The sequence below is a fragment of the Manacus candei genome, unplaced genomic scaffold (genome assembly GCF_025592945.1).
Source record: "Manacus candei isolate 608988 ecotype Guabito, Panama unplaced genomic scaffold, ASM2559294v1 h1tg000348l, whole genome shotgun sequence".
In the NCBI taxonomy this organism is placed as follows: Eukaryota; Metazoa; Chordata; class Aves; order Passeriformes; family Pipridae; genus Manacus; species Manacus candei.
In genome coordinates, this window is record NW_026138396.1 from 62,410 (window position 1) to 79,563 (window position 17,154).

Below are 17,154 nucleotides of genomic sequence, written 5' to 3' on the forward strand. Positions count from 1 at the left end.
CTCAAAAAGAAGGAGTTTCCCCTCGAAATAGTTTCGATTTTCCCTAAACAAACTCATGGAACTGTTGGATTTTCCCAAAAATCCTCGATTCTCACCCGAATTTACGAAAAATTGTTAAAAATGTGAATTGTCACCCAAAAACCCCAGAAATTTCCCAAAATGTTGTGTTTTCACCCCAAAACCAACAGGTGGCGCCAAAACCCCAAACCCACCAAATTTCCTCTAAAAACGGTCAATTTTTGTGGAAAAAATGTCAATGTTTGTCAAAAATCATCCAAATCGTCGATTTTCTCCCAAATTCGCGAAAAATCCTCAAAATCCGTCAAAAACGTGAATTTTCACCCAAAAAAAATCACGAATTTTCTCAAAACAAACATTTTTGACCCCGAACCAGCAGGTGGCGCCAAAACCCCCGAAAAACCCTCAATTTCCGTGTAAAAAACGTGAATTTTCACCTAAAAAACTCAAAATTTTGGTAAAAAACGCCGTTTTTTGCCCTAAATCCTTATTTTTTCTCCCGTTTTCCAGCCTCCCCCAGCGCCCCCGCCGTGTTCCCGCTGTCCCCCTGCTCCACGCCCCCCCTGTTCTCCGTGGGCTGCGTCGCCGTCGGCTTCTTCCCCCCCTCCCCGCTCCGCTGGGCCTGGAGCGACCGCGACAACCGCAGCGTGGGCGTGGCCGGGGTGGGCGTGGCCTCCTCCTTCCCCGCCCTCCGGGATTCCGGCCGGGGCTTCGTGGCCTCCTCCCGCCTCAGCCTCCCCCTGGAAGAGGGGAAAGCCCGGAAGCCCTTCTGGTGCCGGGCGGAGCATCCCCGGGGCGGTCGCAGCGTCCAGGTGTCCAACCCCGGTGAGTGCCGGAACCTTCCGGGAATTCCCGGGAATCCTGAAAGGGGTCTTGGATCCCGAATATTCCAGGGAGGGGCCTGGATCCTGAATATCCTGATATTTGGGATATTAAATAGCCCAAAGGTCCCAAAAAATGTCCTGGAATGTCCCCATCCCAAATATCCTGAAGGTCCTGATCCCAAATATTTTAAGGGTTCTGATCCCAAAAATCCTGAGGGTCCTGATCCCAAATATCCTGAGGGTCCTGATCCCAAATATTCTGAGGATCCTGATCCCAAATATCCAGAGGGTTTTGATCCCAAATATCAAGAAGACCCTGATCCCAAATATTTTAAGGGTTCTGATCCCAAATATCCAGAGGGTCCTGATCCCGAATATCCTGAAGGTCCTGATCCTAAATATCCCAGGGAGGGGCCTGGATCCTGAATATTCCGATTTTAAACAGCCCAAAGGTCCCAAAAATGTCCTGGAATGTCCCAATCCCAAATATCCCGAGGGTCCTGATCCCAAAAATCCAGAAGATCCTGATCCTGAATATTTTGAGTGTCCTGATCCCAAATATTTTAAGGGTCCCAATCCCAAATATCCTGAGGGTCCTGATCCCAAAAATCCTGAAGGTCCTGATCCTAAATATTCCAGGGAGGGGCCTGGATCCCGAAAATCCCGATTTTAAACAGCCCAAAGGTCCCAAAAATGTCCTGGAATGTCCCCATCCCAAATATTTTAAGGGTTCTGATCCCAAAAATCCTGAGGGTCCTGATCCCAAATATTTTAAGGGTTCTGATCCCAAATATCCTGAGGGTCCTGATCCCAAATATCCAGAGGGTTTTGATCCCAAATATTTTAAGGGTCCTGATCCCAAATATCCAGAGGGTTTTGATCCCAAATATCAAGAAGACCCTGATCCCAAATATTTTAAGGGTTCTGATCCCAAATATCCAGAGGGTCCTGATCCCGAATATCCTGAAGGTCCTGATCCTAAATATCCCAGGGAGGGGCCTGGATCCTGAATATTCCGATTTTAAACAGCCCAAAGGTCCCAAAAATGTCCTGGAATGTCCCAATCCCAAATATCCCGAGGGTCCTGATCCCAAAAATCCAGAAGATCCTGATCCTGAATATTTTGAGTGTCCTGATCCCAAATATTTTAAGGGTCCCAATCCCAAATATCCTGAGGGTCCTGATCCCAAAAATCCTGAAGGTCCTGATCCTAAATATTCCAGGGAGGGGCCTGGATCCGAAAAATCCCAATTTTAAACAGCCCAAAGGTCCCAAAAATGTCCTGGAATGTCCCGATCCCAAATATTTTAAGGGTCCTGATCCCAAATATTCTGAGGATCCTAATCCCAAATATTTTAAGGGTCCTGATCCCAAATATTTTAAGGGTTCTGATCCCAAATATCCAGAAGGTTTTGATCCCAAATATTCTGAGGATCCTGATCCCAATTTTTCTGAGGGTCCTGATCCCAAATATTTTAAGGGTTCTGATCCCAAATATCCAGAGGGTTTTGATCCCAAATATCCAGAGGGTCCTGATCCAGAATATTCTGAGGGTCCTGATCCTGAATATCCCGATATTTGGGATATTAAGTAGCCCAAAGGTCCCAAAAAATGTCCTGGAATGTCCCCATCCCAAATATCCTGAGGGTCCTGATCCCAAATATCCAGAGGGTTTTGATCCCAAATATTTTAAGGGTTTTGATCCCAAATATTTTGAGTGTCCTGATCCCAAATATCCAGAGGATTTTGATCCCAAATATCCAGAGGGTCCTGATCCCGATTTTTCTGAGGGTCCTGATCCCGAATATCCCGATATTTGGGATATTGAATAGCCCAAAGGTCCCAAAAATGTCCTGGAATGTCCCCATCCCAAATATCCTGAAGGTCCTGATCCCAAATATCCTGAGGGTTCTGATCCCAAATATCCAGAGGATTTTGATCCCAAATATTTTGAGTGTCCTGATCCCAAATATCCAGAGGGTCCTGATCCCAAATATTCTGAGGATCCTGATCCCAATTATTTTGAGGATCCTGATCCCAATTATTTTGAGGATCCTGATCCCAATTATTTTGAGGATCTTGATCCCAATTATTTTGAGGGTCCTGATCCCAAATATCCAGAAGGTTTTGATCCCAAATATTTTAAGGGTTCTGATCCCAATTATTTTGAGGGTCTTGATCCCAAATATATTGGAATGTCCTGATCCCAAAAATCCTGAGGGTCCTGATCCCAAATATTCTGAGGATCTTGATCCCAATCCTCTGGATCCTGAATCCCAATCCCAAACATCCCACGGATCCCGAATCCCATTCCCGACCCTCCCCCGGCTCCCGACCCCACAGATCCTCACCCCAAACACCCCACAGCTCCCAAACCCCCCTCCCTCCCCCCCAGACCCCCCAGACCCCCCCAAAACCCCGGGATAATCCCATTTTTCCCCCATTTTTCCAGGCCCTTCCTACTCCGATTCCCCCCCGCTCCCGGTGGTGACCCTCCACCCCCCGTCCCGCGAGGACTTCCAGGGGCCCTACCGGAATTCCACCCTCCTCTGCCAAGTGCTGGGGCCCCGCCCCTCCCCCATCCGCTGGTTCCGCAACGGCAACGCCCTGGAAGAGGGCGTGGCCACCCGGGAAAGGGCGGGGCCGGCGGGAAATCCCGGGACGTTCCTGACCAGCAGCCGCGTCGTCGTCACCGAGGCCGAGTGGGAGCGCGGCGACACCTTCACCTGCCAGGCCGAGCAGGAGGCCCGGAACACCAGCAAGGGGCTGGAGTGCGGATGTGAGTCGCAATTCCCAAAAAATTCCCAACTTCTTAACCCCTTTTCCCAAAAAAACTCCATTTTTTCCCCAAATTTTTGAGAATTTTAACCGATTTTTTCCCAAAATTTTGAGAATTTTAACCAATTTTTCCCAATTTTTCCCAATATTTCATGAATTTTCCCTGATTTTCCCAAAAAAATTCCTCATTTTTTACCCCATTTTCCCCAAAAAACCCTCCATTTTTCCCCAAGTTTTTCCCGAATTTTTGAGAATTTTAACCAATTTTTTCCCAAAATTTTGAGAATTTTTCCCAATTTTCCCCAATTTTTCCCAATATTTCGTGAATTTTCCCTGATTTTCCAAAAAAAAATTCCTCATTTTTTACCCCATTTTCCCCAAAAACCTCCATTTTTCCCAAGTTTTTTTCCTAAAATTTTGAGAATTTTAACCAATTTTTTCCAATTTTTCCCGATATTTTGAGAATTTTACCTGAATTTTCCCCGATTTTCCCCAAAAATTCCTCATTTTTTACCCCATTTTCCCCAAAAAAACTCCATTTTCCCAAGTTTTCCCAATATTTTGCGAATTTTAACCAATTTTTTCCCCAATTTTTCCCCAAAAATTCCTCATTTTTTACCCCATTTTCCCCAAAAAACTCCATTTTTCCCAAGTTTTTCCCAAAATTTTGAGAATTTTAACAGTTTTTTCCCTGAATTTTTGAGAATTTTACCTGAATTTTCCCCAATTTTTCCCAATATTTCGTGAATTTTCCCTGATTTTCCCCCAAAATTCCTCATTTTTTACCCCATTTTCCCAAAAAAACTCCATTTTTTCCCAAGTTTTTCCTGAATTTTTGAGAATTTTAACCAATTTTCCCCAATTTTTCCCAATATTTCGTGAATTTTACCTGAATTTTCCCTGATTTTCCCCCAAAATTCCTCGTTTTTTACCCCCATTTTCCCCAAAAAACCCTCCATTTTTCCCCAAGTTTTTCCCGAATTTTTGAGAATTTTAACCATTTTTTTCCCAAAATTTTGAGAATTTTAACCGATTTTCCCCAATTTTTCCCAATATTTCACGAATTTTCCCTGATTTTCCCAAAAAATTCCTCATTTTTACCCCCCATTTTCCCCAAAAAACCTCCATTTTTCCCCAAGTTTTCCCGAATTTTTGAGAATTTTAACCAATTTTTTCCCAAAATTTTGAGAATTTTTCCCAATTTTTCCCAATTTTTCCCAATATTTCATGAATTTTCCCTGATTTTCCCAAAAAAATTCCTCATTTTTACCCCCCATTTTCCCCCAAAAAACTCCATTTTTTCCCAAGTTTTCCCGAATTTTTGAGAATTTTAACGGATTTTTTCCCAAAATTTTGAGAATTTTAACCAATTTTTTCCCCGATTTTCCCCAAAAATTCCTCATTTTTTACCCCATTTTCCCAAAAAACTTCCATTTTCCCCCAAGTTTTCCCAAATTTTTGAGAATTTTAACAGTTTTTTTCCTGAATTTTTGAGAATTTTACCTGAATTTTCCCCAATTTTTCCCGATATTTTGAGAATTTTACCTGAATTTTCCCTGATTTTCCCCCAAAATTCCTCATTTTTTACCCCATTTTCCCAAAAAACCTCCATTTTTTCCCAAGTTTTTCCCAAAATTTTGAGAATTTTAACGGATTTTTTCCCAAAATTTTGAGAATTTTAACCAATTTTTTCCCCAATTTTTCCCAAAAAATTCCTCATTTTTTACCCCCTTTTTCCCCCCAAAAACCTCCATTTTCCCCAAGTTTTCCCCAAAATTTTGAGAATTTTAACAGTTTTTTTCCTGAATTTTTGAGAATTTTACCTGAATTTTCCCCAATTTTTCCCAATATTTCGTGAATTTTCCCTGATTTTCCCAAAAAAATTCCTCATTTTTACCCCATTTTCCCAAGTTTTTCCCGAATTTTTGAGAATTTTAACAGTTTTTTTCCTGAATTTTTGAGAATTTTACCTGAATTTTCCCCAATTTTTCCCGATATTTTGAGAATTTTACCTGAATTTTCCCCGATTTTTCCCAAAAAATTCCTCGTTTTTTACCCCCATTTTCCCCAAAAAACCCTCCATTTTTCCCAAGTTTTTCCTGAATTTTTAAGAATTTTAACCAATTTTTTCCCAAGTTTTTCCCAAAATTTTGAGAATTTTTACCGATTTTTTCCCGAGTTTTTTTGTGAATTTTCCCTGAATTTTCCCCGATTTCCAAAACCACCCAAAATTGTCATGAAGAGTCTTCCAGTTGACCCCTGGGTCAACCAATGGTCGTTTTGGGTCGAAACCACCCAAAAACCATCAAAACCTCTTCCAGTTGACCAACTGAGTCAACCAATGGTCATTTTGGGTCAAAATCACCCAAAATCAAGAGAGGTTCTTCCAGTTGACCATCCAATCAACACCAATGGTTGTTTTGGGTCAAAACCACCCAAAATTGTCATGAAGAGTCTTCCAGTTGACCCCTGAGTCAACCAATGGTCGTTTTGGGTCGAAACCACCCAAAAACCATCAAAACCTCTTCCAGTTGACCAACTGAGTCAACCAATGGTCATTTTGGGTCAAAATCACCCAAAATCAAGAGAGGTTCTTCCAGTTGACCATCCAATCAACACCAATGGTTGTTTTGGGTCAAAACCACCCAAAATTGTCATGAAGAGTCTTCCAGTTGACCCCTGAGTCAACCAATGGTCGTTTTGGGTCGAAACCACCCAAAACCACCAAAGGCTCTTCCAGTTGACCTCTGGGTCAAGACCAATGGTTGTTTTGGGTGGAAAACACCCAAAACCATCGTGAAGAGTCTTCCAGTTGGCCAACTGAGTCAACCAATGGTCATTTTGAGTCAAAACGACCCAAAACCAGCAAAGGTTCTTCCAGTTGACCAACTGGCTCAACACTTTGGGTCGAAATGACCCAAAACCATCAAAGACTCTTCCAGTTGACCATCCAACCAACACCAATGGTCGTTTTGGGGGGAAACCACCCAAAATTGTCATGAAGAGTCTTCCAGTTGGCCAACTGAGTCAACAAATGTTCATTTTGAGTCGAAACGACCCAAAACCAACAAAGGTTCTTCCAGTTGACCATCCAATCAACACCAATGGTTGTTTTGAGTCAAAACCACCCAAAATCAAGAGAGGCTCTTCCAGTTGACCACTGAGTCAACACCAATGGTTATTTTGGGTCAAAACCACCCAAAACCATCAAAGGCTCTTCCAGTTGACCATCCAATCAACACCAATGGTCATTTTGGGTGGAAACCACCCAAGGACCTCCCAGTTGACCAACTGGGTCAACAGGGAAGGTCGGTTTGGGTCGAAACCACCCAAAACCATCAAAGGCTCTTCCAGTTGACCAACTGGCTCAACACTTTGGGTCGAAACCACTCAAAACCATCAAAGGCTCTTCCAGTTGACCTCTGAGTCAACAAGGATGGTCGTTTTGGGTCCAAATCCCCCAAATCTGTCCCTTCCTCCCCCCAGACGAGGCGGCGGCGGGCGGCGGCGACGTGCAGGTGGAGGCGGTGGCGCCGCTCTTCGCCGACATCTTCGAGGCCAAGGCGGCGCGGCTGACGTGCCGGGTGGCCAACCTGGCGGGCGCCGAGGGGCTGGAGGTGGCCTGGCTGCGCGCGGGCGGCGAGAGGATCCCCACGCGGGTGGGGCCGCCCGCCCTGCAGCCCAACGGGCTCTTCGGCGCCGCCGCCGTGGCCTCGGTGTGCGCCGAGGACTGGGAGTCGGGCGAGACCTTCACGTGCCGGGTGGGGCACCCCGACCTGCTCTTCCCCAGGGAGGTCACGCTCAGGAAGGACGACGGTCAGTGCGGGGGGGGGGGGGGATTTAATTTGATTTGATTTGGTTTGATTTGATTTGATTTAATTTAATTTAGATTAATTGATTTAATTTAATTTAATTTATTTTGATTTAATTTAATTTAATTTAGTTTAATTTAGTTTAATTTAATTTGATTTAATTTGATTTGATTTAATTTATTTTAGTTTAAGTTAGATTGATTTGATTTAATTTGATTTAATTTGATTCAATTTAATTTAGTTTAATTTAGATTAATTTAATTTGATTTGATTTAATTTAATTTAATTTAATTTGGATTAATTTAATTTGATTTGATTTAATTTAATTTGATTTAGTTTAATTTGATTTAATTTAATTGAATTTAATTTGGATTAATTTAATTTGATTTGATTTAATTTAATTTGATTTAGTTTAATTTGATTTAATTTAATTGAATTTAGTTTAATTTAGATTAATTTAATTTAGATTAATTTAATTTGATTTGATTTAATTTAATTTAATTTAATTTATTTTGATTTAATTCGATTTAATTTAATTTAGTTTAATTTAGATTAATTTGATTTAATTTGATTTAATTTAATTTAGTTTAATTTAGATTAATTTAATTTGATTTGATTTGATTTGATTTGATTTAATTTAATTTAATTTAATTTAATTTGATTTAGTATAATTTAATTTAGATTAATTTAATTTGATTTAATTTAATTTAATTTGATTTAATTTGATTTGATTTGATTTAATTTGATTTAGATTAATTTGATTTAATTTAATTTAATTTAGATTAATTTAATTTAGATTAATTTGATTTAATTTGATTTAATTTAATTTAATTTGATTTAATTTGATTCAATTTAATTTAGTTTAATTTAGATTAATTTAATTTGATTTAATTTACTTTAATTTAATTTAATTTAATTTGATTTATTTTAATATAATTTAATTTGATTTAGTTTAATTTGATTTAGTTTGATTTAGTTTAGTTTAATTGGATTTAATTTAATTTAATTTGAGATAATTTAATTTAGATTAATTTAATTTGATTTAGCTCAATTGGATTTAATTTAATTTAATTTAATTTAATTTAATATATTATAGTTTATATATTATATATTATATATTATAGTTTATATATTATATATTATAGTTTATATATTATATATTATAGTTTATATATTATATATTATAGTTTATATATTATATATTATATATTATATACTGTATATTATATATTATATTTTATATTTTATATATTTCATATCTTATATCTTATATCTTACATCTTATATCTTATATCTTATTTATTATATATTGTATATTATATATTATATTCTATATTCTATATCATATATTATATATTATGTATTATATATTATATATTATATATCATAATCATATATTATATATTATGTATTATATATTATATATTATATAGTATATGTTTTATATCATATATTATATATTATGTATTATATATCATATATCATATATCATAATCATATATTATATATTATATATTATATATTATATATTATATATTATATATTATATATTATATATTATATATTATATATTATACATTATATATTATATATTATACATTATACATTATACATTATATATTATATATTATATATTATATATTATATATTATATATTATACATTATACATTATATATTATATATTATATATTATATATTATACATTATATATTATACATTATATATTATACATTATATATTATATATCATAATCATATATTATATATTATATATTATACATTATATATTATACATTATATATTATATATCATAATCATATATTATATATTATATATTATATATTATATATTATATATTATATATTATATATTATATATTATATATTATATATTATATATTATATACTATATACTATATATTATATATTATATATTATATATTATATATTATATATCATATATCATATATCATATATCATATATCATATATTATTTAGTCCATATTATATATTCCATATTCCATATTCCATATTATATATATATATATTCCCCCATTTCATCCCCTCATTTGCATACCCGAACCCCGCCCACCTCACCCCCCCTCTCTCCCCCCGCAGTGCCCGACGGCCGCCCCCCGACCCTCTACGTCTTCCCCCCTCCCCCGGAGCAACTCCGGCTCCTCCGCTCGGCCACCCTGACCTGCCTGGCCCGCGCCTTCAACCCCCCCGACCTCCTCCTGCGCTGGCTGCGCGACGGCGAGCCCCTCCCCCCGGGCTCCGCCCTCACCTTCCCGCCCCGCCCCGAGCCACGCCCGCCCCGCGCCTACACCCTGGTCAGCGCCCTGACCGTGCCCGCCGACGACTGGCAGCGCGGCGCCGTCTTCACCTGCCTGGTGGGGCACGAGAAGCTCCCCATGAAGCTGGCCCAGAAGTCCCTGGACAAGTCTTCGGGTAAAGCCGCGCCCGTCAACGTCTCGCTCGTGCTCGCCGACGGGGCCGGGGCCTGTTACTGAGAAATCCCAATTTTTCGTGGTTTTTTTAGGCAAAAATTTGCACTTTGCTAAACCAAAAAATAAACTTTTTCGCCACCAAAAAAATCAGATTCTTTTTGGGCCAAAGTTGGGTTTTCCCGCCAAAAACGAGGTGGTTTCACCCCAAAAATTACCTTCTTTCACCCCAAAAGTGATCGGTTTTCACCCCAAAATGGCCTTCTTTCGTCCCCGAAAGCAACCGGTTTTCACCCCAAAAATCACCAAAAATGACCATTTTTCGCCCCAAAACTGAGCGTTTTTCACCCCAAAACCAAAAATTTTTAGCCCCAAAAGTTATCATTTTTCACCCCAAAAATGACCATTTTTCCACTCTAAAATGACCATTTTTCACTCCCAAAAATGACCATTTTTCGACTCCAAAATGACCATTTTTCACCCAAAAAATGACCATTTTTCACTCCCAAAAATGACCATTTTTCACCCAAAAAATGACCATTTTTTTACCCTCAAAATGACCATTTTTCGTTCCAAGAATGACCTTCTTTCCCTCCAAAAATGACCATTTTTCCCCCCAAAAATGACCATTTTTCCCCCCAAAAATGACCATTTTTCCCCCCAAAAACGACCATTTTTCCCCCCAAAAATGACCATCTTTTCCCCCCAAAACGACCCTTTTCCCCCCCCCACAAAACTCCCAGTTTTTCACTCCAAACCCGACCAATTCCCATCAAAAAACCCCCTTTTTTCCCCAAAACCCGCTCCCCATGAAGCTGGCCCAGAAGTCCCTGGACAAGTCTTCGGGTAAAGCCGCGCCCGTCAACGTCTCGCTCGTGCTCGCCGACGGGGCCGGGGCCTGCTACTGAGAAATCCCAATTTTTCTTGGTTTTGCCCCAAAAATTTGCACTTTGGAAGCGAAAAAATAAACTGGTTTCAAAAAAAAAACAAAAAAACAACGATTTTTTGGCCAAAAAACTCCTTTTCTAGGTCCGAAAGTTGGGTTTTCCCGCCAAAAATGAGGTGATTTTGCCCCAGAACTCAGCGTTTTTCGTTTCTGGAAGTAGCGTTTTTCACCCCCAGAAATGGGTTTGTTTCATCCCAAAAATGAGCCTTTTACGTCAAAAATTGATGGTTTTTTTGCGCCCAAAAATGACCATTTTTCACCCCCCAAAATGACCCTTTTTTCACCCCCAAAGTGACCGGGTTTCACCCCAAAAATTATCATTTTATACCCAAAACCCAATCATTTTTCACCCCAAAAATGACCATTTTTCACCCCAAAAATGATCATTTTTCACCCCAAAAATGACCATTTTTGACCCCAAAAATGACCATTTTTTACCCCAAACCCAATCATTTTTCACCCCAAAAATGACCATTTTTCACCTCCAAAAATGACCATTTTTCGACTCCAAAATGACCATTTTTCCACTCTAAAATGACCATTTTTCACTCCCAAAAATGACCATTTTTCCTCTCCAAAATGACCTTCTTTCCCTCCAAAAATGACCATTTTTCCCCCCAAAAACGACCATTTTTCCCCCCAAAAATGACCATCTTTTCCCCCCAAAACGACCCTTTTCCCCCCCCACAAAACTCCCAGTTTTTCACTCCAAACCCGACCAATTCCCATCAAAAAACCCCCTTTTTTCCCCAAAACCCGCTCCCCATGAAGCTGACCCAGAAGTCCCTGGACAAGTCTTCGGGTAAAGCCGCGCCCGTCAACGTCTCGCTCGTGCTCGCCGACGGGGCCGGGGCCTGCTACTGAAAAATCCCAATTTTTCTTGGTTTTGCCCCAAAAATTTGCACTTTGGAAGCGAAAAAATAAACTGGTTTCAAAAAAACTAAAAAAAACAACGATTTTTTGGCCAAAAAACTCCTTTTCTAGGTCCGAAAATTGGGTTTTCCCACCAAAACAATGATATGTAAACGTCAAAAAATGAAGGTTCTTCCGATCCCAAAGTTGGCTTCTTTCACCCCAAAAATGACCCTTTTATGTCAAAAATTGATGGTTTTCGTGCCCAAAAATGACCCATTTTACCCCCAAAATGACCATTTTTCACCCCAAAAATGACCATCTCACACCCCCAAAAATGACCATTTTTCTGCCCCAAAATCACCATTTTTTGCCCCCAAAATGACCATTTTTTACCCCAAAACTAACCATTTTTCACTCCCAAAAGGACCATTTTCGCCACCAAAAATGACCATTTTTCACCCCAAAAATGACCATTTTTCCACTCCAAAATGACCATTTTTCACCCCAAAAATGACCATCTCACACTCCCAAAAATGACCATTTTTCCCCCAAAATGACCATTTTTCCCGCCAAAAATGACCATTTTTCCACTCCAAAATGACCATTTTTCACTCCCAAAAATGACCATTTTTGACTCCAAAAATGACCATTTTTCGCTCCCAAAACAACCCACATTCTGTCCCAAAAATGACCATTTTTCACTCCCAAAAATGACCATTTTTCCCCCAAAAATGACCTTCTTTCATTCCCAAAAATGACCATTTTTCCCCCCAAAAATGACCATTTTTTCACCCCAAAACCAACCATTTTTCCTGCCAAAAATGACCACTTTTCACTCCCCAAAATGACCATTTTTTGCCCCAAACCCAACAATTTTTAGCCTCAAAATGATCATTTTTCTCCCCCAAAAATGACCATTTTTTGCCCCAAAAATGCTCGTTTTTTCCCCCCCAAAACCAACAATTTTTCACCCCAAACCCGACCAATTTACACCAAAAAACACCTTTTTTTTGCCCCCAAAATGACCATTTTTCACCCCCAAAATGACCATTTTTCCCGCCCAAAATGCCCCATTTTTTGCCCCCAAAATTATCATTTCACACCCCAAAAATGACCATTTCTCACCTCCAAAAATGACCATTTTTCACCCCAAAAACGACCCTTTTCCACCCCCAAAATGAGGTCTTTTTACCCCAAAAACCACCCTTTTCTTCACCCCCAAAATTACCATTTTTCGCTCCAAAAATTACCATTTTTCGCTCCAAAAATGACCATTTTTTGCCCAAAACCGACCATTTTCCGCCCCAAAATAACGTTTTTTTCCACGCCCCAAAACTCCCCTTTTTCACCCCAAACCCCTCCTTCCCCCACCCCCAAAAATTCACTTTTTTCCCCCAAAAAATGGGGCAAAAAAACCCAATAAAAGGAATTTTCCGGCAAAGCGGCTCCGGGGCCTCCTGGGGGGGGGAGGGGAGGGGAGGGGGAATTTTTGGGGTGAAATCCGCCAATTTCGGGATTTTCCACGTCCCAAAAAGTTGCGTCGTCGCCTCCCGTCCCCAAAAACGGGGAAAACGCCCCAAAATCGCCCCGAATCGACCAATTTCCCCCGTTTTTGCCCCAAAATGACAAAATTCGCCCAAATTTCCCCAATTTCCCCCAAATTTCACCCAATTCCCCCATTTCTGACCCCAAAATCACCAGAATTCACCCAAATTCCCCCTTTGTCCCCAAAATCCCCCATTTCCCAATTTCCGCCCCAAAATTGCCCAAATTTGCCCAAAATTGCCCAATTTTACCCCAAAATCACCCAAATTTCCCCGTTTTCCCCCAAATCCCCCAAATTTGCCCCAATCCCCCCCGTTTCTGCCCCAAAATTGCCCCAAATTGCCCAAATTTCACTGTTTTCCCCCAAAAATGACAAAATTTGCCCAAATTTCCCCTTTTTCATCCCAAATTTGCCCCAAATTCCCCCATTTCTGACCCCAAAACCGCCCAAATTCACCCAAATTCCCCCTTTGTCCCCAAAATCCCCAATTTCCCAATTTCTGCCCCAAAATTGCCCAAATTTCACTGTTTTCCCCAAAATTGCCAAATTTTGCCCAAATTTCCCCATTTTCCCCCGAATTTGCCCCAAATTCCCCAATTTCTGCCCCAAAATCGCCCAAATTCCCCCAAATTTCCCTATTTCCCCCAAACTGCCCCAAATTCGTCCAAATTTGCCCAAATTTCCTGATTTCTCCCCAAATCCCCAAAATTTGCCCGATTTCCTCCATTTTTGCCCCAAATTTGCCCAAATTTCCCCATTTTCCCCCCAAATTTGCCCAAATTCCCCAATTTTGACCCAAATTTGCCCAAATTCCCCGATTTTGACCCAAATTTGCCCAAAATTGCCCAAATTCCCCCGTTTTTGACCCAAATTCGCCCCAAATTCCCCAATTTCCCCCCCCCATTTTTCGGCCCCTCCCCCTCCTAAAATTTTGGGTCCCAAAGGGCCGATTTTGGGTGAAAAAAGGGGAATTTGGGGGTTCCGCCACCAGGGGGCGCCAAGGGGCTGCGTTTTGGGGTGAAAAAGGGGGATTTCGGGACAAAAAAATGACTTTGGGGGTCAAAAAATGAATTTTGGGGTGAAAACCCCGAATTTTGGGTCAAACTGGGGAATTTTGGGGTAAAATCCCAGAAATTGGGGTGAAAAAATGGAATTTTGGGGAAAAATGGGGAATTTTGGGGCAAAAAACCTGAATTTTGGGTCAAACTGGTGGATTTTGGGGTAAAATCCCAGATTTTGGGGTGAAAAAATGGAATTTTGGGTCAAACTGGGGAATTTTGGGGCAAAAAACCTGAATTTTGGGTCAAACTGGGGAATTTTGGGGTAAAATCCCAGAATTTGGGGTGAAAAAAAATGGAATTTTGGGTAAAACTGCTGAATTTTGGGTGAAAAACTGGAATTTTGGGGTAAAAATGGGGAATTTTGGGGTGGAAAAAGGGAATTTTGGGTAAAAATGGGGAATTTTGGGGTGAAAATCCCAAATTTTGGGTCCTAAAATCGGAATTTTCCCCTAAAGCCCCAAATTCTTCCCCCTAAACCCCAAATTTTGGGTCCAAAAATCCAAATTTCGGGTCCTAAAATCCGAATTTCGGGTCAAAAAAATCCAAATTTTCACCCCAAAAAAAACCTCCCAAATTTTGGGTCCTAAATTCGGAATTTCGGGTCAAAAAACCCGAATTTTGGGTCCAAAAAATCCGAATTTCGGGTCCTAAAAATCGGAATTTCCCCCCCCCCCAACCCCCCCAAATTTTGGGTCCTAAAATCCAAATTTTGGGTAGAAAAATCCGAATTTTGGGTCCTAAAATCATAATTTTAGAACCCCAAAGCCCCCAAATTTTGGGGTTTTAAAATGTGATTTTTTTGGGTCCAAAATCCAAATTTTGGGTCCTAAAACCCGAATTTTTCCCCTGAACCTCCAAATTCTCGCCCCAAAAATCCGAATTTTGAGTCCAAAAATCCGAATTTCGGGTCCAAAAATCTGAATTTTAGGTCCAAAAATCAGAATTTCGGGTCCTAAAATCCGAATTTCGAGTCCTAAAATCTGAATTTTGGGTCAAAAAATCCAAATTTTTGGTCCTAAAATCGGAATTTTCCCCCCAACCCCCCAAATTTTGGGTCGAAAACCCCAAATTTTGGGTCGAAAACCCCAAATTTCGGGTCGAAAAACCCAAATTTCGGGTCGAAAAATCCGAATTTGGGGTCCAAAAATCCGAATTTTGAGTCCTAAAATCTGAATTTTAGGTCCAAAAATCCAAATTTCGGCTCCAAAAATCCGAATTTTCCCCCCAACCCCCCAAATTTTGGGTCCAGAAACCCGAATTTCGGGTCGAGAAACCCGAATTTTGGGTCGAAAAAACCCAAATTTCGCTCCCCCAGGGCTGTCGGGGGCGTCGTGGTGGGACGACAGCGAGGACCTGCAGAACCTCTGGGCCACGGCCTCGACCTTCATCGTCCTCTTCGTCCTCAGCCTCTTCTACAGCGCCACCGTCACCCTCATCAAGGTACCCGAAAACCTCCTTTTTTACCCCAAAAATCCCTTTTTTTTTTTGGAAAAAAAAAATTCCACTTTTTGAAAAAAAAATCTGATTTTTTTTGCCCCAAAATCCCCTTTTTTGGCCCTAAAAATCCCTTTTTTTCCCCAAAAAATCCCTTTTTTTACCCCCAAAAAACCTCCTTTTTTCGGAAAAAAATTCCCCATTTTTGAAAAAAGAAATCGGATTTTTTTTGCCCCAAAAATCCCTTTTTTTCGCCCTAAAAATCCTTTTTTTAACCCCAAAAAACCCCTTTTTTGGGGGGAAAAAATCGCCATTTTTGAAAAAAAATATCGGATTTTTTTGCCCAAAAAATCCCTTTTTTTCGCCCCTAAATCCCTTTTTTTTTGCCCCCAAAATCCCTTTTTTTAACCCCAAAAAAACCCTTTTTTCGGGGAAAAAAAAAATCCCATTTTTGAAAAAAAAATCGGATTTTTTTTGCCCTAAAATCCCTTTTTTCGCCCTAAAAATCCCTTTTTTCGCCCCAAAAAATCCCTTTTTTTAACCCCAAAAAAACCCTTTTTTGGGGGAAAAAAATCGCCATTTTTGAAAAAAAAATCTGATTTTTTTGCCCCCAAAATCCCCTTTTTTCGCCCCCAAAATCCCTTTTTTTTTCCCCTAAAAATCCCTTTTTTCACCCCAAAAACCTCCTTTTTTACCCCAAAAAACCCCTTTTTTCGGAAAAAAAAATCCCCATTTTTGAAAAAAAAATCTGGTTTTTTTTGCCCCAAAATCCCCTTTTTTTCACCCCAAAATCCCTTTTTTTCGCCCCAAAAATCCCTTTTTTTAACCCCAAAAAAACCCTTTTTTTGGGGGAAAAAAAATCCCCATTTTTGAAAAAAAAAAATCTGGTTTTTTTTTGCCCCAAAATCCCTTTTTTTCACCCCAAAATCCCTTTTTTCGCCCCAAAATCCCTTTTTTTAACCCCAAAAAAACCCTTTTTTTGGGGGAAAAAAAATCCCCATTTTTGAAAAAAAAAATCTGGTTTTTTTTGCCCCAAAATCCCTTTTTTCACCCCGAAAATCCCTTTTTTGCCCCCAAATCGCCCTTTTTTCCCCCCAAAAACTCCAGTTTTTTGCCCCAAAACCCCCCTTTTTTTTTGGGGAAAAAAAAAAACCATCTTTGAAAAAAAATCTGATTTTTCAGCCCCAAAATCCCCCTTTTTTTTTCGCCCCAAACCCCTCTTTTTTCACCCCAAAATCCCCTTTTTTTTCCTCCAAAAAACTCCAGTTTTTTACCCCAAAACCCCCTTTTTTTCCCCCCAAAATCCCCTTTTCCCCAAAAACCTCCATTAATTCCCTTTTTGTTTTTTCCCAATTCCAGGTGAAATGAGCCCAAAATCCCGACGGATTTTTCCGGAGCCTCTGGAATTTTCCCTTGTAAATAAAACCCCCCAAA

The 17,154-nt window shown here is 39.8% G+C and overlaps 1 gene segment (V, D, J or C); it reads left to right on the forward strand.

Moving 5' to 3' along the window:
• LOC127465249 (Ig mu chain C region-like) overlaps window positions 1-10,012 on the forward strand; it is a 35,110-nt gene extending 25,098 nt beyond the window's left edge. The window contains 4 exon segments of the C gene segment in view: window positions 529-843; window positions 3,295-3,621; window positions 7,107-7,436; window positions 9,550-10,012. Of these exon segments, the coding sequence occupies window positions 529-843; window positions 3,295-3,621; window positions 7,107-7,436; window positions 9,550-9,944 (1,367 nt within the window).
• Window positions 10,013-17,154: the final 7,142 nt, after the last annotated feature.